Source organism: Acomys minous (assembly GCF_964271855.1).
Source record: "Acomys minous genome assembly, chromosome: 12".
NCBI lineage: Eukaryota > Metazoa > Chordata > Mammalia > Rodentia > Muridae > Acomys > Acomys minous.
In genome coordinates this window covers 109,795,460-109,822,603 of record NC_140493.1, presented here as the reverse complement: position 1 = coordinate 109,822,603, position 27,144 = coordinate 109,795,460, and the positions used below count along the sequence as shown (strand labels likewise).

Here is a 27,144-nt window from a genome sequence, read left to right as displayed (position 1 = left end):
AGGCTGTAGACCAGGAAGAAAGGACCACTTGTGAGATGAAAAGGGGCCAGCTGCCGCTTAAAGGCATGGTGGCGCACGCTTTTAATCACAGCACTTGGGAGGCAGAGGCTGGCGGATATCTGAGTTCAAGGCCAGCTTGGTCTACAAAGTGAGTCCAAGACAACCAGAGCTGTTACACAGAGAAACCCTGTCTCAAAAAAACAGAAACCAAAAACCAAAACCACAACCAAAACAAAACAAAACAAAAACCAACAACAAGTGGCCAGGACAATAGGGACAATAGGGATGGGCGCGAGGGAAGGTTTGAAAGCAGCTTGAAGTCTTGAGGAACAGAAGATTTGATGTTGATGTTTTCCTGCTTGGACATATGACCAATGATTGGCAGGTTAGAAAGACTTCAGGGGACACAGAAAGGACAGCTTGGAGCCAAGGAGAACCATGGGGTCAGGAAGAGTACCTGAGCTGGAGATTAGCATTTGCTCATCAGTCCATCTACCTGCCCATCTATCCATCTGCCCACCTGTCCCTTACCATCCTCCCACCCGTCCATCCTCCCATCCTCCCACCCACCCACCCATCCTCCCACCCATCCATCCACCCATCCATCCTCCCACCCATCCATCCACCCATCCATCCTCCCACCCACCCACCCATCCTCCCACCCATCCACCCACCCATCCATCCTCCCACCCATCCATCCACCCATCCATCCTCCCACCCACCCATCCATCCTCCCACCCACCCACCCACCCACCAATCCTCCCACCCACCCACCCACCCACCCATCCTCCCACCCACCTACCCACCCACCCATCCTCCCACCCACCCACCCACCCACCCATCCTCCCACCCACCCACCCACCCACCCATCCTCCCACCCATCCACCCACCCACCCATCCTCCCACCCACCCACCCATCCATCCTCCCACCCATCCATCCACCCATCCATCCTCCCACCCACCCATCCATCCTCCCACCCACCCACCCATCCATCCTCCCACCCACCCACCCATCCATTCTCCCACCCATCCATCCTCCCACCCACCCACCCATCCATCCTCCCACCCACCCACCCATCCATTCTCCCACCCATCCATCCTCCCACCCACCCACCCATCCATCCTCCCACCCACCCACCCATCCATCCTCCCACCCATCCATCCACCCATCCATCCTCCCACCCACCCATCCATCCTCCCACCCACCCACCCATCCATCCTCCCACCCACCCACCCACCCACCCATCCTCCCACCCATCCATCCACCCATCCATCCTCCCACCCACCCATCCATCCTCCCACCCACCCACCCACTCATCCATCCTCCCACCCACCCACCCATCCATCCTCCCACCCACCCATCCATCCTACCACCCATCCATCCACCCATCCATCCTCCCACCCACCCACTCATCCATCCTCCCACCCATCCATCCATCCATCCTCCCACCCACCCACCCATCCATCCTCCCACCCATCCATCCACCCATCCATCCTCCCACCCACCCATCCATCCTCCCACCCACCCACACATCCATCCTCCCACCCACCCACCCATCCATCCTCCCACCCATCCATCCACCCATCCATCCTCCCACCCACCCATCCATCCTCCCACCCACCCACCCACTCATCCATCCTCCCACCCACCCACCCATCCATCCTCCCACCCACCCATCCATCCTACCACCCATCCATCCACCCATCCATCCTCCCACCCACCCACTCATCCATCCTCCCACCCATCCATCCACCCATCCATCCTCCCACCCACCCATCCATCCTCCCACCCACCCACCCATCCATCCTCCCACCCACCCACCCATCCATTCTCCCACCCACCCACCCATCCATTCTCCCACCCATCCATCCTCCCACCCACCCACCCATCCATCCTCCCACCCATCCATCCACCCATCCATCCTCCCACCCACCCATCCATCCTCCCACCCACCCTCCCATCCATCCTCCCACCCACCCACCCACCCACCCATCCTCCCACCCATCCATCCACCCATCCATCCTCCCACCCACCCATCCATCCTCCCACCCACCCACCCACTCATCCATCCTCCCACCCACCCACCCATCCATCCTACCACCCACCCACCCACTCATCCATCCTCCCACCCATCCATCCATCCATCCTCCCACCCACCCACCCATCCATCCTCCCACCCACCCACCCATCCATCCTCCCACCCACCCACCCATCCATCCTCCCACCCATCCATCCACCCATCCATCCTCCCACCCACCCATCCATCCTCCCACCCACCCACCCACTCATCCATCCTCCCACCCACCCACCCATCCATCCTCCCACCCACCCATCCATCCTACCACCCATCCATCCACCCATCCATCCTCCCACCCACCCACTCATCCATCCTCCCACCCATCCATCCATCCATCCTCCCACCCACCCACTCATCCATCCTCCCACCCATCCATCCATCCATCCTCCCACCCACCCACTCATCCATCCTCCCACCCATCCATCCATCCATCCTCCCACCCACCCACCTCCATCCTCCCACCCATCCATCCATCCTCCCACCCACCCCATCCTCCTACCCACCCACCCATTCAGCATCCACCCACCCACTCATCCATGACTCACCATCCATCCTCCCATCCACCCATACACTTAGCAGTCCATCTGCCTACCCACTTATCCATCTGTCCATCCACTGACCTGCCCAATGAGCCACTCAACCGCCCTTGCATCCACCTCTCCATCCTCTATCCACTGGCCCATCCAGCCCGTTCACCTTGCTCCCATCTATCCTACTGACCTTTTCTGCACAGTGTCTGTCAGACCCTGAGCATTCCAGGCTGGGGAAGTTGGCTTTCCAGGAAAAATAGCAATCATGGTTGCAGATGTTAATTTTCCTAACAAAAGTCACACTGTTTTAGATAAGATAAAAACAAAACAATCAAAATATACCCAAAAGCCATTTCAGGAGAGGCACAGGGGGCAGTGGTGAGCTGCAGACACTCTGAAAAGGAACTACAGGGTCATACCTGAGAGACAAACAGGCTAAAGGAAGGAGGTTGCCCAGGGCTTGGCAGCCAGGTGCCCAGCAATAACTCAAGATAGATCCGTGGAACAATGGGGCTGAACCAGGCGACAGGCACAGAGGAGGCCCTGGAGATGAAGTGTGTGCCAGGGGGTGCCGCAGCAAGAGAAGGGAAGTTTATGGTCAAGGTGAGAAATGGTCTTGGGCATGGGGATCAGGCATGGGGCGCCCAGGTGTCCACAGACGTCCATGGTAGACAGGAGGGCATGGGAGTTCATGCTTCAGTCCCTTGTCCTTTTTCAGCGGGAGGTAAGAAATCAACTGAGAGGTGAGAGGCAGGCAGCATGGTGAGGCCAGGGTTCCACGGAGCACTGAGGGGATGGCTCTGGCAGGCACACAACTTAGATCTGGCCAGACTCCAGGAGACCGGGAGCTGCTGAGACGGGAACCTCGGGTCATTTGCCCAGCAGCACTTGCCAAGTTCCTGGCACTGCCATAAGGAAGAGCTGCATGCCAGGCAGCCGCTAACAGCAGCCCATCGCTGAGAGCTGAGAGGCCAGAAGGCCAGCATCACAATGGTGGCACACCAGGCCCTTGGAGGCTATAAGGACAGGTTTGGTCCCAGATTCTAATGGCTCTTGGCGGCTTGTGACCGCCCATGGCTGTCTCCACACAGCCCCCTGCCAGGCATAAGATCCAGGGTCCACCATAACCCAGGACGACCACATCTCAAGACCCGCATCCTGAGGATACCCACAAGAGCCCCTCTCCTGCGTGAGCCCACGTTCTAGCTTGCAGCGGCTTGAGCTTTCAGGGAGAACAGAAGAAATGAAGCCTGGGTAGAAGATGGGGCGCAAGAAGAGCGAGTCACAGGCCAGCACGGGGCAGATGCCAGGTCACAGACCACAGGAGGAGACAGGAAGTGGGATCACGGGACTCGGCTCAGGGCCAGAGGTGAAACTGGCAAGGGCAGAGGCAGGAATCAGAAGAGTCCTGCTGAAGGAGAGAAGAGAGGCAGCCACAGCACCCCCAGATGGAGGAGAGGCAGGCACAGCACCCCCAGATGGAGGAGAGGCAGGTACAGCACCCCCAGATGGAGGAGAGACAGGCACAGCACCCCAGATGGAGGAAAGACAGGTATAGCACCCCCAGATGGAAGAGAGGCAGGCACAGCACCCCCAGATGGAGGAAAGCCAGGTATAGCACCCCCAGGTGGAGGAAAGGCAGGTACAGCACCCCCATAGGGAGGAGAGACAGGTACTGCACTGCCACGCCCCAGATGGAACAGCTGTCCCCAAGCAGATGGCTATGGCCAGCCCATAGGACATGGGCCAACGACATGCCCCAGTTGCCTCTGGGAGTGAATCAGGAAGTGCCTGGACCTGTCAGAAGGCTGACTTGAGTCTGCACAGATGGAAGCCCAGCACACACTGGGCTATGATACAGGACGTCACCAAGGCCATGTCACAGTGTGACACGGGCCCCCTTAGCTCAGGCAGTGAAACAGCAGGCTGAGTCCACCTGTGCATGTCAGCCCACCCACTGAGGGCCACCTGCGTGTGCAGTTGACACCTGCGCTGCATCCTGCATGGAGACACAGGTGGTAAAGGCTGCTCTGCCACACTGGCATGCAGGTGTCAGAGTCCAAGGCTTTGGCTTCCTGTCCTATGTCCCCACCGAAGAGCAGGAAGCAGCAGTGCTTCCAGTAGGCTCATGGTGAGGCCCGTGGGTCCTGGCTGTGGGCTCTTGCCTCATGTTTCATAACACGAGCTTCCTGCTTATGCCTTGGGCATCCTGGAAATGACGCACACCCTCAGCTCGCTGACCCTCCAGGGAGCCCGGCACTATTTATGCTTTTAGCAGACACTCCTCTGGCACTTACCATAGACCAGTCTCCCCTCCGTGAGCTTTAAAAAGAGCATCCTGCATGGTCCTCTGGCACAGGGGTGATGTAAGCACGGCCAGATTGCAGATGCAAGTCAGGAACCCAGAGGTGTCCAGTGGCTTGCCTCAGGCTGCAGCTGGCCGTGGCCCACTGTGCAATCCCAGGCAGCCAGCCGCAGCTTCCCTGCCCCTCCTAACCCTGCTGGGGCATGAAGTTACACCATACAGTCTGGAGTGGTTGGGGGGGCGGCAGGGTGGTCATCTAGTACATGGACTTGGATTCTTCAATGTCAAGTTCCACTTCAGCTCACTGAAACTAAATCTCTGTCTACATATACATGTATGTATGGCACATAAGTGGGTCCTCCAAGCGTGGCTGGATGCAGAGGTCCATATGACAACAAAGGTCCCAGATCTCCTCCTCTCTTCCATCCTTAGCTGTCATTACCTCCCTACCCCCCCCCACCCCCTACCCCCCCATCCTCCCACTCCCCATGCCCTCGTGAGCTCTTCTCTTCTAGGCCCCAGCTGATATTAGCTCCTGCTGGGGGAAGATGCTTCCTAGGCAGCAGCAGGCCTGCCCCTCAGGAGCCTGGGGATGTAGCTCAGTGCGGGGAGAGAATGCTTACTGACCCAGCACTGTGAAGCCCGGGGTTCAACCCCCACATAATCCAGGCATGGCCATTGTACGCCTGTAATTCCAACACTTGAGGAGTGGAGGTAGGAGGATCGGGGCTTCGATGTCACCTTACCTAGTTTGGGGATAACCTGGGTTTCAATAGACACTTGGGGGTGGGGAGGAAGGGTCAAGAGACACAGGGGGATGGGGGGAAAGGGTGGGTGTGTTTCAAGAGACACTGCTGAGACAAGAAATGAAAAGGAAGGAAGCAAGCAAGCAAGCACGGGTCCCAGTTGCACTGGACTTAGTTCACTCCAAAAGTTATCAATCCGGAAAGAGAACACAGAATTCCCACTGGCCCAGCATCCCCCATCAGGCCCTCTGAGGTCTGCAGGAGCCCTGACAGCGCCCTCACTTGGCACCGCCACAGGGGAGGCTGCCACATCCCCACCAGCCCTGAAGGCTGAAGGCGAGGCAGGCGCTTGCTTGCTTGCTTGCTTGCTTGCTGCGCGGACTGACAGCAGCCGTCCCTCCCTCTCAGCGTGGTGAGTAGCTGGATTGAAAGACGTAAGGTGCAGTCTGAGAAGGCCAACCTGACCATCCTCTTCGACAAGTACCTGCCCATGTGCCTGGACAAGCTGCGCGTTGGCTTCAAGAGGATCACCCCGGTGCCTGAAATCACGGTCATTCAGACCATCCTGTACCTGCTGGAGTGCCTGCTCACAGAGAAGAACGCCCCGCCCGACTCCCCCAAGGAGCTGTACGAGCTCTACTTCGTGTTCGCCTGCTTCTGGGCTTTTGGTGGCGCCATGTTCCAGGACCAGGTGACAGGAGCCCTGGGGACCTGGCCATCCCAACCAGGCCACCCCGGGGCTCTCTCACCTGCACCTTCGTTGTTCTCCTTTCTTAACAGCTTATTGATTATCGAGTTGAGTTCAGCAAGTGGTGGATCAATGAATTTAAAACCATCAAGTTGCCCTCGCAGGGGACCATTTTTGACTACTACATTGACCCCGAAACAAAGAAATTCCTGCCTTGGACAGATAAAGTGCCTGCCTTTGAGCTGGACTCCGACATCCCACTGCAGGTAACCTTTCCCAGAGCCATGTAGAGCTCAGTGTCTCCCCCCCCCCCCCCGCAAGTTACAGCAGGGCCCATTAGTGATGCTGGGGGGACTTAGAACTCAGTGAGAGCTGTACACCAACCAGATGGAACTGGCTCTGCTGTCTGCGAGTCATGCCCCCCTCCTACCCGCCCCCACAGGCCTCGCTGGTCCACACTACAGAAACCATCCGCATCCGGTACTTCATGGACTTACTCATGGCGAAGGCGTGGCCCGTGATGCTGGTGGGCAATGCAGGCACCGGCAAGTCGGTGCTGATGGGGGACAAGCTGGAGAGCCTCAACACCGATGACTACTTGGTGCAGGCCGTGCCCTTCAACTTCTATACGACCTCAGCCATGCTGCAGGGTGAGAGAGCCTGGCCCCACCCTCAGGCCTGCTCGCTCACGCGTGCCCACCAACTTTCCCAACCTCGTTCATTCCCTGCCATCCCTTCCTATGGAGGCACCTGAGGGGTGTCCCACACAGAAGCTGCAGTGGCGGTCAGTGAGGATCATTTGGGGTCCTGGTTGGTCCAGCTGAAGTCACCTCACACACCAGTTAGGGGTGTGAACCGACTGGGTTCAACAAAGGTCGGACCAAATGGAGGATCCTGCCACCCTCCACCTCTGACTGACAATTTAATCACAAAGGCTAAGTTAAGTGGCAGATGATACACTGTGTTGGGCCCCTAACACCCAGAACTCCTCCCACCCCCCGCCCAGGGTCTCTCTCTGGGACAGGCACACCCCATGATCCTGACCCCTGGCCTCCAACCGCCTCTCCCTGATGGGAGGCAGTAGGGCTCTGCCCTACCTAATAGTCACCAACTCAGGATTTGTGGGTGGCAGACGACCTTCTCTCCTTCCCAGGGGTGCTGGAGAAGCCGCTGGAGAAGAAGTCGGGGAGGAACTTCGGCCCCCCAGGCACCAAGAAGCTAATCTACTTCATCGATGACATGAATATGCCCGAGGTTGACAAGTACGGCACAGTGGCCCCACACACCCTCATCCGCCAGCACATGGACCACGGGCACTGGTGAGGGGCAGTGAGCGGGCTGAGGAGCTTGGCAGCATGGCCACAAGCTTGCGCGGGTAGGGCTGGGGCTGGGCAGCCATGTGCAGGAACAGGGAAGGTAGCGCAAGACTGATGGTGGGGGGGCTGGCAGCGAGACTATGGGGTCATGGAGCAGGGCAGGAGATGGGTCATTCGGGGGTCTGTCCTGTTGCAGCTCCACAGACATGTCACTAACTGTGGATAAGACCCCGACAAGGGGAAGGAGATAGGTCCCCACTCAAGGAGGTGCATGTACGCTGCAAAAGACCCTGCGAGCTCTGAGGAAAAGCCCTAGGTCCATCTCAGAGGGGAGCCCCTAGTGGTCAAAGATGCCCCTTAGAGAGCTGTAGGGCAGCTGGGAGCTGGACACTGTTGGGACCGCTGATGGAGCTCTCAAGAAGAGGAGCCAGGGCTGAGTGAATAGCACGTGCCAAGGCCCTGTGGCAGGAGGGAATGTGATACAAGGATGGACTAGAGGAAGAAGGGAGGAGTGCATATGGCAGCTTCCACCTGACACAGGGGGCTCTGTCCCAGGTGGCACACGTGGGAATAATCAGGGCATCCATGTCGCTTACCTCTACAGGCCACAGCAGGGGGCACTTGAGTCAGGAAAAGGCACTTAGGGTGCCTGGCCCACAGACATGGCAGGGACACCGGAAATCAGTCTTGAGGTTCGGGGGGTGGAGGTGTGGGGGGTGCGCTCCTCAGACAAAGCTTTGTAAAGCAAAGCTGGAGGCAGAAAGGCTGCTGCTATAAGTAACGACGGAGTTGTGGGATTTTGTTCCGCCAGAGCGTAAGGCCGACATGATAGCTAGGAGACAGGGAACCCTGACACTGTGTTCAGTTGATGGAGGAATCTCCTGGAGCATCACCAGGGAGCAGTAGCCACAGGGAGAAAAGGGGGGAAGCACACAAAGAGGTACAGTCAGGACTGTGGCATCGCAGAGCGCTCCGCTCCCTGAGGAGTGAGGATCACCAATAAGCAGAGCGAGAGAGGCTGGGGCGTTGGGGGCGTGGCTCGCTGGGGTAATGGGCTGGCCTAGCAAGCAGGAGACCCCGGGTTCAGTCTCCAGGCCTGGTGGTGGTGCACACTTGTAACTCCAGCACTGGACGTGGAAGCCGTGGGATCTGGTGTTTGGGGTCATCCTGGGCTACGTGGGGAGGTAGAGACCAGGCATGAGACCCTTACTCATAGGGCAGGAAGCAGTTTAGTCGTGCCTTGCTGCAGGTGCCCTTGCAGGAGCACCTGCCTACACATGCTTCTGAATCCTCGTTGTAGCTCTGAGTGACAGTAAGAGTAGCAAGGTACTGAGCGGTTACCCAGTCTAGCAGGGCCGACCACCTTCCCGTGAGAGCTGGACTGGAACTCATAGCTGTGCTTAGAGGCGCTTCTACGTCCCATAGAAGCTCCCTCAGCACAACATGCTCTCTCGCCCCGCCCCTCGGCACAGCATGCTCTCTCGCCCCGCCCCTCGACACAGCATGCTTTCTCGCCCCGCCCCTCTGCCCTGGTCTCGCCCCGCCCCTCTGCCCTGGTCTCGCCCCGCCCCTCAGCACAGCATGCTCTCTCGCCCCGCCCCTCTGCCCTGGTCTCGCCCCGCCCCTCTGCTCTGGCGGTCCTCCTTTGGCACACAGGGTGATTAGGGCAGGGGCCTTCTCTGGGCCTGTGGTGCAACGCTCACACTGCTGCCCCCGACACAGGTATGACAGGCAGAAGCTGACACTAAAGGACGTGCACAACTGTCAGTACGTGGCTTGCATGAACCCCACGTCTGGCTCCTTCACCATCGACCCCAGACTACAGGTAAGCGGAGGTCAATCACTCCTGTCAGCCACTCCAGGCTGAGGCAGCTCTGGCCCTGGTTTGCAGTGTTGGAGCTTGGGCTGGCCTACTCCAGAAAACTCCCTAGCCATTCAGTGTCAGGAAATGGAGGGGGAGGAGCTGGAAAGATGGCTCAGGGGTTAAGAGCACTGTCTGCTCTTCCAGAGGTCCTGAGTTCAATTCCCAGCAACCACATAGTGGCTCACAACCATCTATAATGTGATCTGATGCCCTCTTCTGGACTGCAGATGTACATTCAGATAGAGAGCTCATAGTAAAATAAATAAAATCTTTAAAAAAAAAAAAAAGAAAGAAAGAAAGAAAGGGAGGGAGGGGAACAGGAAGGGTGAGAGGCCAGGCTGCACCTGAATTTCAGATAATCTACAATACCTTTTATTTATTTTATTTTATTAGGTTTTTCGAGACAGGGTTTCTCTGTGTAGCCTTGGCTATCCTGGAGTCGCTTTGTAGACCAGGCTGGCCTCGAACTCACAGCGATCCGCCTGCCTCTGCCTCCCAAGTGCTGGGGTTAAAGGCAAGCACCACTACGCCCTGTCCTTACAATACTTTTTTTTTTTTTTTTTTTGGCTTGCATGTATGCCTGCACATCAGAAGAGGGCACCAGATCTCATTATAAATGGTTGTGAGCCACCGTGTGGTTGTTGGGAATTGAACTCAGGACCTTTGGAAGAACAGGCAGTGCTCTTAGCCTCTGAGCCGTCTCTCCAGCCCCTACAATATCTTTTTAATATAAGCATTTCTCATACAATACTGGAGGTGTATTGTGGGGTATCTGGGGTCCAATTTCACCAGGGCATCACGTACCACATCTGCCACCACGCCGGGCTGACCTCTCCAGCCATCAAAACCAGAGGGACCAGGATTCACATCCATTCCAAAGCCACAGGGGCTCGGGGTCTCTGCACCACACTGTGCCTCTAGGAATGTTTTTTAGGACAGTATGTGTGGCTGCATCACATGGAATGGGTGTTTGGTGTGATTTTTCAATGCATCCTGACTATCCCCACCAAAACATTAGCCAATGATGACAGGGTCTACTCTCCCAAGAGAGTTAGCCAGCTCGTAGCTCAGAGCTGCCTAACGGGAGCCCGTGCTTGTCTGCAGCGTCATTTCTGCGTGTTTGCTGTGAGCTTCCCCGGGCAGGAGGCCCTCACCACCATCTACAACACGATACTGTCCCAGCACCTGTCATACCGGTCAGCCCCCTTGGTGATCCAGCGGCTGAGCAACCATCTGGTGACAGCAGCCCTGGGTAAGGTGACTCCTTGCCAGCCAGTTAGTGAAACCCACTGCTTTTATGGGCTCACAAGCCTTCCTACTTTCCCCTGGTAAATATTTTATCTATTCTTTGGAATCGATATATGTTTTTTTAAATGGTGCTATGTTGCAGCTTGGAGAGACGTGAAATCCAATTGCTTGGGGGTCGGGGAGAGAAACGGTGATTTACACCAGCAGCAAGTGCCCGCCCTCCTCAGAGAGCGGTGCAGATTTCTCGGTTAAATTGTCACCATTTCACAGTCCATTTGCTTTAGGAACTTTAAGCCGTGTGCTTCCTGAGGCCATTAAGGGTCCGTAAGAATCGATGTGCCTCTCTCTCCCATGACAGCCTTGCACCAGAAAATCGCAGCCACGTTCCTGCCCACCGCCATTAAGTTTCATTACATCTTCAACCTCAGGGACCTCTCCAATATTTTCCAGGTACTGCTCTGCAGCTCTGTGTCACAGCTGCCCGCGGCCAAGTCCCTGTCCCGTGGGGGGGGGGGGACCTCCCCTCATCTGCCGTGCTGGGGGGGGGCGGTGAGCATGGGTTGGTGATGACAGTGGGGGTAGGGGTAATGGTGACAGGGTGGCAGGTGATGGTAGCCATGGTGAAGCTGGCATCGGCAACAGTGAGGGTGGTGGGGATATAGGTCACGTGATAACGGTGATGATGACGGTGGCGGCGACAGGCTGAAGATTAGGAGTGCCTTGATGGCTGTCATATTCCCTCCCATCCGATGACTGTTTAGTCTGAACCAGGCAGGAAGTTTAGCAATTTATACACCCGTCGTCTCCTCCCAACTGCACATAAAACTGTAGCTCACGTCCTCCATTTATCATGGGAAATCTAAAGCCCAGGGTTAAATTTGTGCTGGTCCCTTCCCACTCATACCCTGGCAAAGGCCTCTGCACACCTCGTGCCACCCCACCGTCCCACCACGGCACCCCACAGAACAGAACAGCACCTCATTCTCCTCCACTGGTCACATGTCCCCATGTAGGGCAAGCTCCATGCATACAGGGTCTGTCCTGCTATCGCGATGGTCTCAGGGCCCAGACAGTGCCTGGCAAATCGAACCCTTTGAGCTAACACCTCCTCAGCCGGTGTGGGCTTAGCCAGTAGCCAGCCCCTCCCCAGGCTAGACCCACACTGCCTGCCGCCTGCCGCAGAGCCTGAGCTGTATGTGGCCTTTGTTCACAACCTTTGGAAATCTAGTCCTTGTCAACGACCTCTCACCTTGAATACGCCCAATCACAGTTGCCCCCCCATTCCCTTCTCTACAGTGCTCCCCATTAGGAAATTAACCCCTATCCCTGCCCTGGGAGGAAGCTCCGCACGCCTCTCAGGACACAAACATACCCCGTCTGGCCTCTGAGCTGTGCGTGACTTCCACAGTGAGTGGCTTCCCTGGCCCCAATCAGAAGTCGCACAGGAGGTCCCTAGGAAAGTAGCCCCTTCCAGGACAACCCATCCAAATGCAGTGCTTGGCTTGCCCTCCCGGCACAGTGCTGACCGTGCGCTGTGTGTCCGGGGCAGGGCATCTTGTTCTCCACAGGAGAGATTCTGAAAACCCCGCTGGACCTTGTCCGCCTTTGGCTGCATGAAGCCGAGCGGGTGTATGGGGACAAGATGGTGGACGAGAAAGACCAGGATACGTTACGCAGAGTCACCATCGCATCCACCAAGAAGTTCTTTGATGTACGTACGTTAAGCCACCAGGTTCCCCTGCTGTGCTCACAGAGGGTTCAGCATTTAGGGCCAAGGATGCCTCGGTCCTTGTCACCTGCTGGCACATTCCCTGTGCCAAAAGGACCATCTATTCATCCTGCACCACGGACCACCCCATGGGGAGGGAGAGCCCAGTGGAGTGTGAGGGCTGACACAGTCATGGTTTGGGTAAATGGGCTCACGGGACCACCTTGGTAGGTGTGGTGACCACTAGCAGGCATCTGCCTGTCCTTGGTGGCAGAGAAGCTACGTGTCTTGTCTTGGCCCTAGGATCTCGGGGAGGAGCACTTATTCGCCAAACCCAACATCTTCTGCCACTTTGCCCAGGGGATTGGTGACCCCAGATACTTCCCTGTCACGGACGTGGCCCACCTGAACAAGCTTCTCGTGGACGTCCTGGACAGTTACAATGAAGTCAACGCAGTTATGAACCTGGTGAGTGGCACTGGTGCCCATAGCCCCTGGCAAGGGGCCGGGAAAGACCTCCTTCACTGTGTCACAGTACCCCTTTCCCACAGAGACAGTCCATGGCCCCAGGTGGGCACCCAAAACTGCTGTGGTGTTTCCTTCACGCATAATCTGTCACAAGTAACCTCTCCAGGTGCTGTTTGAGGATGCTGTGGCGCACATCTGCAAGATCAACCGTATCCTGGAGTCTCCTCGGGGAAACGCCCTGTTGGTGGGCGTGGGCGGCAGTGGGAAGCAGAGCTTGTCACGCCTAGCTGCCTACATCAGTGCGCTGGACGTTTTCCAGATCACTCTCAAGAAAGGCTATGCGGTCCCAGACCTCAAGGTGAGGGGCTCCAAGGGAGGCAGAGCAAAGGCCCACCACACCCCTTCCCAACCAGGAAAGACGCCAGTGCCCTCAAAAAAAAAAAAAAGCCAGGATATGGGGTAACCGGTGCGCAAGGGAAGAGCAGCGTGCTCAGTCACCCAAAGTGTAACCTCGGCCTAAGAGGGCAGCGGGGGAGACTATGTGGGGAGCGTAGGGGTCAGTGGGGGAACAGTGAGATCCCTGCCTTGGTCATGGGGTGTACTAGGTTGTCCCCATCTCCCCAGGTCAGAGACCTGAGAGCCACTTCTAGGCATCTTGCTGCATGCAAGATCCTGATGCAGATGGCTCATCCTGAATTGACCGAGTCCACATTAGCAGAGTAGGTCTGCCATGCCCCCGGCATGCTGCTGAGACTCGCCATTGATCTCTCCTTCCCGAAAGCTGGTCTCACAGGGGGCACGTGTCAGTCAAGCACTATTAAGCCAGAGCAAGTTATCAGAGTGCGGGCAAAGAGCCCCGACATTGATCAGCGCACACTACAGTCACATCTGTCTGTGTCTATGCTGAAGCTGTCTCTGCAGGGCCCGAGTGATGCCAGGCCGGCCCCGGGAGCCCCTAGGGGATGCTCCTCATAGCAAGTGCAGCAGTCCCCGGCCTCATTGTAGGGGTCTGGAGCTTGGTAGCTCAGTGCCTGGGGTGTGGGGTGCAGGTGAGGATCTGAAGGGGACAGGAGGCACTGATGTGGACTGTGGAGGTCAGGAGTGTGGGCCAGGAACCACTACCTACCTCTGGACCAACTGCCCTGTTTCCTGCACATAACAGGACTAGCCAATTTGGTATCTTCAAATGCTAGTATGAAGGGACAGGGCCTCCCCATATGAGGCCTTCTGCAGCATGTCCTCACACAGTGTCTGTCTTCGGTGCGGGTTTGGGCCCCCACCCGCAGGAGCCATGTGTTTTGGAAGGTTTCGTCCCATCCATCAGCTAACTCGTGTTCTGTCCCCGTGGGGCCTTGATCACTTGAGTCTTTGCTTTAGAGCGGGTTGTAGTGTCCAGTCTTCTACTGATGGACATCAGCCACAGCAGCACTGTCATCGTGGCCTAGCAATCTGCCAGTCTGCACCTGTGGTGGGCTAGCCTCCTCCCTCTGCAGACCCAGAGCTACAAGTGGAGAGCAAGCTGGGGAAGAGACTCCCCACATCATATGAGGGGAGCAGTCTCCCGAGCAGTTAAGCTGTCTTGGTGTGGTGGTGTGGTGCTGAGGTGACCAGGTGCCTTCATGATGCGGCACCACAGTTCTTTAAAGTGAGTCCTAGAAGCAACAGGCACCCGCCAGAGGCTAAAGATGGGCGAGGAGATTTAGGAGGGTACTTGGAAGCACTTAGGGTACCATGTGGAAATCACTGGTCTTCACCCCAAGACAGATGTGTGAGCAAAGGGAGAGGCAGAGTTAGAACAAAAGAGTCATGGAAGACAGGGTGATGCAGAGGGTGGCCTGTGGGGAAGGGTTGCCAGGAGCACAGGAGATAAGACAGGTGGGGACTGGGGGTGGTGGTAGAGTGTGGTGGCAATGTCCCAGAGGAAGGGACAGACTCCAGGGTGGCCCTGCATGCAGGACAAGATACTGGACAGCACCAGTCAGCAGAGATGAGGGACATGGTCAGGCTTTAGGTCAGTGTAGCTTGCCACAAGGTCAGAGCTGCAGTGGTTCTGGGCAGGCCTCGGTAAAATAAATAAATAAATAAATTCCCTGTGATCTTGATTGTAGCGGGTTCCCCAGGGGCACCTGGGAGACAGAATTCTCAAAAGGAGGCGAGTGAGGAGGCTCCTTGGGTGAGGCTTCTGTGGTCCAGCAGCTTTTCCAGAAGCTACCTTTTTGGCTATAGCACCAGATGGGCAGCATCCTTGCCTTCACTTGTCGCAGCAGTGGACTCTGGAGGCAGCCCTGCTAGCCTGGAAACAGTTGCTGTCCTTCCTGCTTCTTGGGGTGAATGCTGGATTTAGATGCTGGTGGTGCACGGAAATATAAGAACACTGTCCCCGCCCCACCTCAGTGCTGTCACAGGAGGCCCTCACCCTGAGGCTGCTCCCAAGGTCACTGCTGTGCAGAATCCCCTCGCAGTCTCAGCTTTTCCGAATTCAGAGCTCCCCCCCCTTCTCCCCTCACCCTCACTTTTCTTTTCTTTTCTTTCTTTCTTTCTTTTTTTTTTATTTTGTTTTGTTGTTGTTGTTGATGATTTGTTTGTTTTTTCGAGACAAGGTTTCTCTGTGTAGCCTTGGCTGGCTGTCCTGGACTTGCTTTGCAGACCAGGCTGGCCTCGAACTCACAGCGATCCTCCTGCCTCTGCCTCCCAAGTGCTGGGATTAAAGGTGTGTGCCGCCACGCCCAGCACTCACTGGCTGCCAAATTAGGTTGCCAAAAATGAGGAGTTTGAGCCTTGCTTTTGAGCACCAATTAACCCCTAAAGAGGAACCTGGGTGATGTTTCTCTAAACTGGAAGGCCTCAGTGACTTGGGTTCCTATACAATGGATGAGCTAGCTACCCAGGGGCTCTTTGTGAACTTCTGTACAACCTATTAGAGAGCATAGTAGGTCTTGCTAAAGGAAACCGGGCCCATTGTGCTGGCACATACCTGTAATCTGATACATAGAAGGCAAGAGAGACAGAAGGCTTTAGCGTTCCAAGTCACAGTGAGACCCAGTCTCAAAAACAAAAACAAAAACAAAAACAAAAACAAAAAACAAGCAATCCCACTGTATACAGCTCAGTAGTGGAGCACTTACCAGGCATGGACAACACCAGGCCTCTGGTTCCATCCCAAGCCCTACAGGGAGGACAGGAGGGCGCGCTGGCTCATCTGATCAACTTGACATAAGCCATGTTGTTTGGAAGAGGGGCCTCAGTTGAGAAAATGGCCCGTCAGCCTGTTCTGTGATGCATGTTGTTGATTGATCATTGATGCTGGAAGGCCCGGCTCACTGCAGGTGCTGCCTCCCTTCAGTGATGGTTCTGGGTGCTCTAAAAAAGCAAGCTGAGAGCCGGGCGTGGTGGTGCATGCTTGTAATCCCAGAGGCAGAGGCAAGCAAATCTCTGTGAGTTCGAGGCCAGCCTGGTCCAGTACAGAGGGCAGCCAGGGTTACAAGGTGAAACCCTGGAGGGAGGGAAGGAAGGAGGGAGAAAGGGAAGGCTGAAGAACCACAAGGAGCAATCCAATTAGCAGCATCCTTCCAAGGCATCTGCTTCAGTTCCTGCTGTCCTTAGCTTCCTGTGAGAGCTGTAAGCTGGAATTAACCCTTTCTATGAAGAGGCCATGGCTGGCCTCGAACTCAGAGATCCGCTTGCCTCTGCCTCCCAAGTGCTGGAATTAAAGGCGTGTGCCAATTGCTTTTGGTCACGGTGTTTCATCACAGCAATAGAAACCTTAACAAACACAGAAATTGGTACCAGGCCGTGAGGCGTGTGTGTGTGTGTGTGTGTGTGTGTGTGTGTGTGTGTGTGTGTGTGTGCGCGTGTGTGTGTGTTTGGGGAGGATTGTGGTGGCATTTGAACTTTGGCCTGGAAAAGCCATGGAGTGCTCAGAGCTCAGGGGGCTGGTGTGTGGGATCTTGGAAGGCATGCCAAGACGGTGGAGGCCTGGCTTGGGACATTTCAGAGCGAAGTTTGAGAGTCCCTTAAAAGACTTCACCAGGGCCATTTGCGTATGACATTTTGAGCTAAGAGCCTGTCAGCTGGCGGTAAAGAATCAGCTATAATTAGCAAGAGACGAGCACCACTGGAGTAAAACCTTGGTGGGGACAATCGATGCTGGTCAGCTGAAGCTGGAGGATCGGCTGTAATTAAGAAAAGCCCAGCACTGTTGCCGTGAAGTCTTGTGGAGTACGTGGAGTAGTTCCTCAGAGACATACACAAGTTATGGTTCAGGAGATTGGGGAGGGGTGGGGTCGCCACAGCTGCATCTCATGCAGGCAGCCAGACTTGGCTACTGTGGGAGAGCCACCCAGGTGGTGCTGGTTTTGAAGGTTTCAGGGGGTCATGGAGAGCCACTACTGAAGCGTGGTTCTGTGTGGCAGGGCTGGGGAGCCCGGGAGAAGCCACTGGCGAAAGTGCAGTTATTTCTCTGAGCCTTCCAGGATTGTAGAAGGAAAATGCCATGTTTGGCCACTCTGGGGACTGGTCACGCCCCAGGATTTGGTCCTGGACCTTGCTGGTTCTGTGTCCGGCATGTGGACCTTGCTGGGCCACCGTCTCTCTGCAGAAGCCAAGATGTCACATACACCTGCATCCCAGCACATGGGAGGTGGAGCTGGGAGAACCCGGAGTTCAAGTTTAGCCTTAGCTGCGCAAGCCTTACCAAGCTCAGGGCTAGCCTGGCATGCGTGAGACCCTAGGTCAAACCCAACATGGCAGGTGAGATGGCTCAGTGCTCCTAAATTCGATCCTGGAGCCCCACAGGGTAGAAGGAAAGAGGTGATCCCCACAGGTTTTCCTCTGACCTCCACACATGTGCTGTGGCAAATACATGTATGCATTTTAAGATGCAACACAATAACAACAAAAAGCCTTGAAGTTGAAACCCCCCACGTCCCATCCTCAACCCTGGCCGCCTGCCCTTCTCACGTCCTTCTCTGTGAGTGTGGCAGCTCTAAGGACCTCACGCAAGTGGACCCCCAGTGTCCGTCCTTTAGGATCTGTTTGAAGCATGGTGTCCTTGGGTTTGTGTCCAGGCCGCGAGCTTCGCGAGGGCTCGTCCACCCTTCACCAGGCAGCTGGGCTGCTGGCTGCCAGGAGGATGGTTATGCTCACCTGTGTGCTCCCGGGAGGCTGTCTCACATGTGTCCTTGCTGAGTGTGGAGAAGGTTCCCCAGTGGAGGACACGCCCTCCGCTGTCCTTGTTCAATCCAGATGGACCTGGCGGCCCAGTACATCAAGTCCGCTGTGAAGAACATGGCCTCGGTGTTCCTGATGACAGACTCCCAGGTGGCCGAGGAGCAGTTCCTGGTGCTGATCAACGACTTGCTAGCCTCCGGGGAGATCCCAGGCCTATTTGGGGAAGACGACCTGGAAAACATCATCTCCTCCATGCGGCCGCAGGTGAAGTCCCTCGGGATGACCGACACTCGAGAGAATTGCTGGAAGTTCTTCATTGAGAAAGTGCGCAAACAGCTCAAGGTAGGAAGGAGGACCCTGCCACGCTGCACAGCTGCCCCGGGCTCAGCTCTCCTCCCCTCCCCGGAGCCTGGGGCTTCCTTCCCCTGTAGAGCTCAGACTATTCCTTCCCAGGACGTGAAAGCCCATCTTCAGGAGAGGGTGGTGACCTTGGGGAGCAGCTGAGGTGCTGGGGCCTGGGGTTCATTTCATATGGCTGCCAGAGAGAGGTGCCCCAGCGCTGGAGGAAGCCTTGCCGTAAAAGGTTGAGAGGCTAGAGAGAAAGACCAGTTAAGAGCACTCACTGGCTGTTCCTCTGGGGGTCTTGAGTTCCGTTCCCAGCACCCACGTCAGGCGGCTCACAACTGCCTGTAACTCCAGCTCCAGGGCATCCAAGCCTTTTTTCTGGCTCTCACATCTCACATATATTCATTCTCTCTCTCTCTCTCTCTCTCTCTCTCTCTCTCTCTCTCTCTCTCTCTCTCATCTTCCCCCCACCGCCACCCCTTTCTCTCTCACACAGATCCACCTACCTGCCTTTGCCTCCCAAGTGCTGGGATTAAAGGTGTGCACCACCATGCCAGGCTTAATTTTTAAAAAATTGAAGAGCACACCTTCAGGGGTGGCAAGCTGGCTAGGGTAGGTAAAAGCACTTGCCACACGAGCCTAATGACCTGGGTCCAGTCCTCAGAACAAACATGAAGGTGAAAGATGTGGAAGGAGCGGTCCTGTTCCACAAAGTTGTTCACACACACACACACCATACACACACACACACACACACACACACACACAATAATAAATAAAAACTTAGAGCAAGAAGCTGCCCTTTGACACCAAGCATTGCCTGTAGAAGAGCAAGCTACGCTCCCTATACCACTGCCATGCTAAGATTCTGCGGTCACGTGTTCCCCACTAGCATAGCAAGACAATGTCCCCTCTGTGTCCCTCTGGCTCACACGGTCCTGCCAATGGATGTACCCTGTGGGACTTGAGCTCCTGATGGCTACAGCCTGCGCCCACTGCCTGTTAAGGCCCTGGCCACCAAGGGCTGCAGATGCTGCATCATCCTTAGAGAGACTGGGAAGTCATTGTGCTGCTCCACACACCAGCCCGTTCCACCCAAACACTGCGCTCCTGAAAGGAAAGGGCAGAGTGAGCATCGGGAAGGCCGGGACTATGAGAAGCAACGTCCCCACCCATCAGGAGAGCCTGGGGCATTTCTCCACAGCTCTGTCTAGCCCAGTTTCCGGAGAGGCCCAGGAGGCCAGTGTTCTGTCTGGAAATTGGCCTTCTGGGCCTGAAGAAGACGCTCCGTGGCCAGCTGAATTTAAAATATGTCAGCCTCATCTGCCTAGGGCAGGAGCCATCCCCCACCCCTTCCTCATCCAGCCAGGTGTCGGAGCTGTCCTGCACTAGTTAGAGCTAAGGTACCCAGCCACGCCCCACACCGCTGTGCAGAGCTGCCCCGATGGGCACTGAGGCCTGGAGAGCAATGTGCTTCCTAAAGAGCCATTTGCCTACAGAACTAACCTTAGCACCCCACAGACATTTGCCTTCGCCCACATCCAGGTGATTCTGTGCTTCTCCCCCGTGGGCTCTGTCCTGCGTGTGCGAGCCCGGAAGTTCCCCGCTGTGGTGAACTGTACAGCCATCAACTGGTTCCACGAGTGGCCAGAAGACGCTTTGGTGTCCGTCAGTGCGCGCTTCCTGCAGGAGACAGAGGGCATCCAGGTGAGGCAGAGCGTGCCCAGAGTCAGACTTCAGTCCCCAACACGGGCGTCCTTCCAAGCAGGAATGGCCAAGTGTGCTGGCCAGGGCCACGCATCAGTGAGCCCATTTGCAGATCAACCAAGATTGAAACAGAGGTGCTTGGGCCATCTGTGGGGCAGAGGCTCCAAGGGCTCATCCTCAGGGAGGGCGGCAGATGTCAAAGTCACCAAGCCCAGGGGACCAGCGTAGGAAAGGCCCCACAAGGCTTTGCTGGTGTAGCTGACATGGGCAAGCATGTTCCCTTGTGAGATGGAGACAGAGTTCAAGACCCAGCCTCGGCTAGAAAAACAGGTCTGCGCCCAGCCTAGGCCACATGAGACGGTGGCTCAAATAACTGCCCACCCATAAGCCCCAGCTCTGTACTTTCCTGGCATACAAGTATGGGGCACATATCTGTCAAGCAATAGACTCTGCCGGGTCCCAGGCACTAGAATAAACCCTTCAGTGACACCAAGTCACCTGACACTCCACCCAGCTCAAGCTGCTTCGCTCTCCCACATTGCTTTTTAGTTTTCTCTCTCTCTGCTTAAAAAAAAATTACTCAGTTTGTGAGTGTGTGCATGTGTGTGTGGGTGCATGTGTGTGTGGGTGCGTGCACCTGTACATGCATGTGTAACCCAGAGGAATATCTTGGGTACCATCTTCAGGAACACAATCTACTTCCTTTGAGAAGCGGTCTCTCACTAGCCTGGAACTTGCTGTTTATCCAGAGACTGGCTAGACAGCAAACCCCGGGGATGCTCCTGCCCCAATCCCCCCAGTCTTGGCGTTACAAGCAAGTGCCGCCACACTGGACGTTTCCTACATGGGTTCTGACCTCGAACTCATCCCCTCTCCTTCACCTCTTGACACTTGAGGCAGGACAGGCCTTGGTTCAGCTCCTCCAGGGTCTGAGTGAGTCTTCCAGGGCCAGCAACGGCCCCCTCTTCTCCTAGGCCCTCCATGGTGGGGGATGGCGCCCTGGGAGGAGTGAGTGTGTCGTTTGGGGCCCAGGGATGACCCGCCCAGCCCATCCCCCTTCTATCCCGGCTTGCAGCCCGAGGTAAAAACCTCCATCAGTCTCTTCATGTCCTACGTGCACACCACTGTCAACGAGATGTCCAAGGTGTACCTGGCGACGGAGAGGCGCTACAACTATACCACGCCCAAGACCTTCCTGGAGCAGATAAAGCTGTACCAGAGCCTGCTGGCCAAGAAGAGGATGGAGCTGGTGGCCAAAATCGAGCGGCTAGAGAACGGCCTCATGAAGCTGCAGAGCACAGCCTCTCAGGTGGGAGCCCCGGAGCCCCGGGGCCCCGGGCCGCTGCTGTAGAGCCTTCTCACCGTAGCTGGGCCTCCATACTTGGGGTGCAGTCGCACGTGGGGCGGCTGAGCATCCCACGCAGTGGGACAAGCCTGACTCCAGAGAATGGGTGTGCACCATCAAAGCAACAGATGAGAAGTTCTTTGATGGCATCAGCATCACAGTGGGCGCTTGCACGCGGTGACAGTTTACACGCGGTCGGTGCCATCATGCCTTGTGCCCAGGGAAGCCGTTCATGGGTGCCCGCGCACAGGCGTCTTACGCGCCTTTCTTTTGCGCCGCGTTGATTTTCAAGGTTTCCGCCTGGCTTTAAACACCCTCTGTGTGGTGTCCAGTGACTGCACCTCCACAGCCCCGTCCCATGATTCCCAGCCGCCCCCTCCCTCCCTAGGTTAGATCAAGATGGGCCTCTCAGCAGCTCCCAGGAGTCCCAGCTGCTACCAACCTGCAGGACCTCAAACTCCTTACCCCACCCCTACCCATAGACCTTTAGCAATTTCTCAATTGACAATTTTTATTAATGGGGTCCCACTTTGTAGTCCTGTCTGGCTTGGAACTCACTGTGTAGACCAGGCTAGCCTTGAAATGTTGGCAGTCTTCCTGCCTCTGCCTCCCAGGTGCTAGGATCACACACTTGTGCATTGCCCCCCCCCACCCCCAGTTCAGTTGACATTTTTAAATGTGGTCACCGTGACTCCCAGCACACCAGGGGTCTTAGATATGAGGGTTCCTGCGTACACTTGTTGCTCAAGGTAAGATTTCCTTTGACATACTAAAAAGACTCCAGAAAGAGTCCCTGGGATGGGGCTGGAGAGATGGCTCAGCTGTTAAGAGCACTGACTGCTCCTCCAAAGGTCCTGAGTTCAATTCCCAGCAACCACATGGTGGCTCACAACCATCTATAATGTGATCTCATGCCCTCTTCTGGTGTGCAGGCATACATGCAGGCAGAACCCTGTATATATAATAAATAAATAAATCTTTAAAAAAAAAAAAAAAAAGAGTCGCTGGGAATTGGGAGCCACCAAGGCTGTCGTCCTCAGCAGGCTGCTGCAGTCTCCTGGCTCCTCCCTCCCTAGGTGGACGACCTGAAGGCCAAGCTGGCGGTTCAGGAGGCCGAGCTGAAACAGAAGAATGAGAACGCGGACAAGTTGATCCAGGTGGTGGGCGTGGAGACCGAGAAGGTCAGCAAGGAGAAGGCCATCGCGGATGAGGAGGAGGTCAAGGTTGAGGTCATCAACAAGGTGGGTCCTAAGACAAGGACAAACCTCCCAGCCCAGGGAACCCTGGGAGAGAAGGCCCCGCCCTGGTGCGGGCCGGATTCTAAGACGGCTCTCCTTAGAGAATGCCCACAGCCAGCCAAGCTCCTCATGGGAGAGCCCCTCCATTGCAGTATCCAGGAGCTGGCAACACCCAATCCAGCCCGGCCCTGCCATACGGCAACACCTCACCTGCTCCGTCGTCATCTTTGTGTTATCATGGTTTTGGTGGAACTAGAGATTGAGGCTGGTACCTCACACCTGCTAACTAGGAGGTCCTGTGCCATGAAGTCACATCTCCAGCCCTCTTAGGACTTTGCATCCTGAGGCAGGATCTTACCAAGTTGCCCATGCTGGCCTTGAACTTGCAACCCTCCCACCTCGGCCTCCCAAGTAGGGGAGATTATAGTCCTGTGTCCCCAGGCCCGGCTTCCTTTCGCATCTAAATGGAGTACTGGTTTCTGTCAGTGTGTGAGGGTCAAATTGCCAGGTAGAGACAATTGGCTCAGGGGGATAGCCTCAAACCCATATCTGGACAGTGGATAAATTAAGTCCCACTGTTTGGAGGTGGCACTGGTGCCCGTTTGGCAAGTGGTCCTTCATACTCTAGGCACACAGTTTCTTCACTGGACCCCAGGGCCTGAGAAGTTCCCACCGTGTGCTGAGTGGGAAGAAGGCCCATGCTTGGATGGCCAGAGCTGAGTCCCTGCTCTGTTTTTAGCCTGCAGACCCAAAAGCCTGTGAAGTAGATAGGGAAGCTGAGGCCAGGGTGGACCATAGCTTCCCCAGGGTCTTTAACTAGCAGGCGCCATAGGACCCAAGGCCAAACAAAGACCTTATGACCGTTCCTTGGTGACAGCATGCAAGGGGTAATGTCTTGGCACTTACCCCCCCCCCAGCTCTCCGTCTCCATCCATGAATGGGCCCCCCATGTGAGATGCTTCAGGGAGAAGCTAAGGGTCACCGCATCACCACCGCTGATCTTTGCCTTCTATGTCCCCTTCTGCCCCATGGATGTCCCTAAATGATCCTCAGGGAGAAAAGACCATCCTCTGTTCTTCCCCCGGGGCCCAGCAACACACTTAGGGCCTGGGGACAACTCCCAACTTTCTGGTCACCCAGCTGCTGCTCCTGTACAGAAATACCGTCACTCTGACCTCTGAACTTTGTCAGAAGGCTTAAGAGTCCTTTGCAACCAAGCAAAGGAGTGCCGCATGAGTGAATGAATGCTCACGTTCCCACGTGAGTGAGTGGGTGAGTCAGTGGGTGAGTGTGTGAGTGCTCATGAGCATAAATTAACACTTGCATGCATAAGTGAATGAGCAGTAGCGGTTGTGTGCCCCATGAGTGAGTGAGTGAGCACTGGTGTGCCCCATGAGTGAGTGAGTGAGCACTGGTGTGCCCCATGAGTGAGTGAGTGAGCACTGGTGTGCCCCTGTGAGTGAGTTAGTGTGCACTGGTGTGCCTCCATGAGAGAGTTAGTGAGCACTGGCGTGCCCCCATGAATGAGTGTGCACTGGTGTGAATGAGAGGAATGGGTGTCGTGTTCTGAAATATCTTGTTTTGAAAGCGTCACACAAGCACAACATGATCTCAAAGTGAAGAGGGAGAGGGAGGAAGGGGTGGAGTTCCCTTCAGCTCTGGGGGCCGGAGCTGGTAGAGGGACCCAGTCCCAGCTGAGCATCCCTCAGCAGATGGTTGGTCTCATCTGAGCAACACCAGTGACTAGAGCATCCAAAAAAAACCAAAGATACTTTGTGTCTGGTGTCAGGAGCTCAGAAGCTCTGGACTTTGGCTGTGGCTGGGAGGAGAATTCACCTCATTTTCCTCATCCCCTGCTTGCCCTTCTCAGAAGGGTGGTCGGGTAGACAGTTGGGTAGATGGGTGGGGGGGTGGTCGGGTGGATGGATGGGTGGATGGATGGATGGATGGGTGGATGGGTGGGTGGGTGGATGGATGGGTGGGTGGGTGGATGGATGGATGGATGGGTGGATGGGTGGGTGGGTGGATGGATGGGTGGGTGGATGGATGGGTGGATGGATGGATGGGTGGGTGGGTGGATGGATGGGTGGGTGGATGGGTGGGTGGATGGGTGGGTGGGTGGGTGGGTGGATGGATGGGTGGGTGGATGGGTGGGTGGATGGGTGGGTGGGTAGGTGGATGGGTGGGTGGATGGGTGGGTGGATGGATGGGTGGGTGGGTGGATGGATGGGTGGGTGGGTGGGTGGATGGGTGGGTGGGTGGGTTGATGGGTGGATGTTTGGACAGGCCTACACTGAACTTTTCCTGTTTGTCATCCTTCTAGAATGTCACTGAGAAACAAAAAGCCTGTGAAACAGACCTTGCCAAGGCTGAGCCAGCACTGTTGGCCGCACAAGAGGCCCTGGATACTCTGAACAAGGTGACACAGGAAGTGGAAAGAAAGGGGGGCTAGGATGGCCAAGTGAGGTCAGTAATGACACCGTGCGCTTGTCCCTGTAGAACAACCTGACTGAGCTGAAGTCCTTCGGGTCCCCGCCAGACGCTGTGGTCAATGTCACAGCTGCTGTCATGATCCTGACGGCCCCAGGGGGCAAGATCCCCAAGGACAAGAGCTGGAAGGCTGCCAAGATCATGATGGGCAAGGTGGACACGTTCCTAGACTCGCTCAAGAGGTTCGACAAGGAACACATCCCCGAAGCCTGTCTCAAGGCCTTCAAGTAAGCGGTAGGGCAGGGCTTGCCTGCACCTGCGCCCTGGAGCCATGACGGGAAAGCCAAGGAAAAGGGCAGTCTCAATCCCCAGAGCCCTGTGACCTCTGTCTCTCCCACAGGAAGGGAGCTGGGGCAGGTGGAAAGACCTGCACCTGCACATTCAGACCACAGTTTCTCCCACATATAGCAGGCAGGGGCAGGGGCGGGGGGAGGGGGGGAAGACAACCTAGGCCCACAGGACCAAGGAGAGGCCAGCCCTGCCCAGAGGTCTGTCTGTGGCAGAGCAGCTGGCCACACACACACACACACACACACACCACACGAACACCACCCCAGGGCGTACAGGCACAAGTTCACATACAGGCAGGTCGGCTCACCACACCTTGAGGGCTCACTGGGGTTCTGCTGTTGTGCGACCCCACTGTTCGGGCCTCTTGGGAACCCCACTGACATTCACATTGTGCGAGCACCCCAGGCCATGTGTCCTTGTCTCGTACCCTCTGGTGCCAGTTATCCCTGGCTGAAGAAGAAGGCCACACTGTGACCTCAGTTTCTCCAGCCCCTGTTTACAGAGGAGACAGCTCAAGTGATATTTGATCAATATGGAATTACTTAAGGCGCAGGCAGAGAGGTGGCTCCGTAGGTAAAGGTGCTTGCCACCGAGCCCCACAGCCTGAGTTCAGTCTCCAGGACTCATACGGTACGGTGGAAGGAGAGAAGTGGGTCCCACAGCCTGTCCTCTGTCCCCAGCACCGTGGGCACACGCACAAAAACATGCGCATATGTAATAACATTTTAAAGCTGGGCATGGTAGTTCACACCTTTAATCCCAGAGGCAGGCAGGGCTGCGGTAGGTGTGCCACTCTCAGTGTTTGGTTAGCATGGACCAGTGGGTGGGTGGGTAGGTGGGTACGCATGCAGGTGGATGGATAGGGGTGCTGGGCTGGGACCCAGGGCCTGGCACATGCTAGGGAAGCACTCAGTCACTAAGCTGTTTTATTGTCTTTCTTTCCAGCTCTCTTTCTAATATGTTCCCTAGCTGAAATAGCACTAAAAAATGTACTATGTCAGCTATTTTTAATATCAGTAGGGAGCAATGTAAGGGGAAAAGGTTTGTTCTGGCTCACAGTTCAGAGGAGACAGTCCTCTAGCAGGGAGGGCACAGGTCCGGAGCAGCTCAGTCTGTGATGGGAGGAGCTTGAGGCTGGCCACACTGTGGCAGCAGAGAGGAAATAACACCAGAAATAGAAATCACTTCCAGGCCTGGTCCCAGAGATCCACAATGCAGTGAGGCCACAGTCCTTGAGTTTCTACTCTCTCCTAAAACAGTGTCACAAGCTGGGAGCCACATTCCAAACAGATGACCCTATGGAGACCAGAGATGAGCATTGTATGTTTTTCTCAATTGCTTGCTGCCTAACTTTTGAGACAGGGTCTCTCAATGCACCTGGAGCTCATGGATTCTGAAAGAGGAGCTGGGCAGTGAGCTCCAGAGATCCACCTGCCTCAGCGCCCCACTCCCCCAGTGTTAGCACTTTAGACACTGAGGGCCACGCTGCCATGCCTTGCGTTCACATGGCTGTCCTGGAACTCCCTCTGTAGACCAGGCTGGCTTTGAACTGAGATCCATCTGCCTCTGCCTCCCAAGTGCTGGGGCTAAAAGGCATGCCCCACCACA

At 56.0% G+C, this 27,144-nt stretch overlaps 1 protein-coding gene across 6 annotated transcripts in view; it reads left to right on the top strand.

Moving 5' to 3' along the window:
• DNAH17 (dynein axonemal heavy chain 17) overlaps window positions 1-27,144 on the top strand; it is a 119,418-nt gene that overhangs the window by 59,962 nt on the left and 32,312 nt on the right. For 5 of the 6 annotated variants that reach the window (XM_084749025.1, XM_084749027.1, XM_084749029.1 and 2 more), the window contains 16 exons: window positions 6,068-6,350; window positions 6,440-6,613; window positions 6,790-6,997; window positions 7,501-7,666; window positions 9,386-9,488; window positions 10,632-10,779; window positions 11,134-11,225; window positions 12,325-12,486; window positions 12,787-12,951; window positions 13,118-13,309; window positions 18,196-18,462; window positions 20,011-20,172; window positions 21,248-21,481; window positions 22,594-22,758; window positions 25,079-25,174; window positions 25,255-25,472. In XM_084749025.1, the coding sequence (XP_084605151.1) occupies window positions 6,068-6,350; window positions 6,440-6,613; window positions 6,790-6,997; window positions 7,501-7,666; window positions 9,386-9,488; window positions 10,632-10,779; window positions 11,134-11,225; window positions 12,325-12,486; window positions 12,787-12,951; window positions 13,118-13,309; window positions 18,196-18,462; window positions 20,011-20,172; window positions 21,248-21,481; window positions 22,594-22,758; window positions 25,079-25,174; window positions 25,255-25,472 (2,835 nt within the window). The remainder of the gene's footprint in view (window positions 1-6,067; window positions 6,351-6,439; window positions 6,614-6,789; window positions 6,998-7,500; window positions 7,667-9,385; window positions 9,489-10,631; window positions 10,780-11,133; window positions 11,226-12,324; window positions 12,487-12,786; window positions 12,952-13,117; window positions 13,310-18,195; window positions 18,463-20,010; window positions 20,173-21,247; window positions 21,482-22,593; window positions 22,759-25,078; window positions 25,175-25,254; window positions 25,473-27,144) is intronic. The other variant, XM_084749028.1, reaches the window with a different exon arrangement.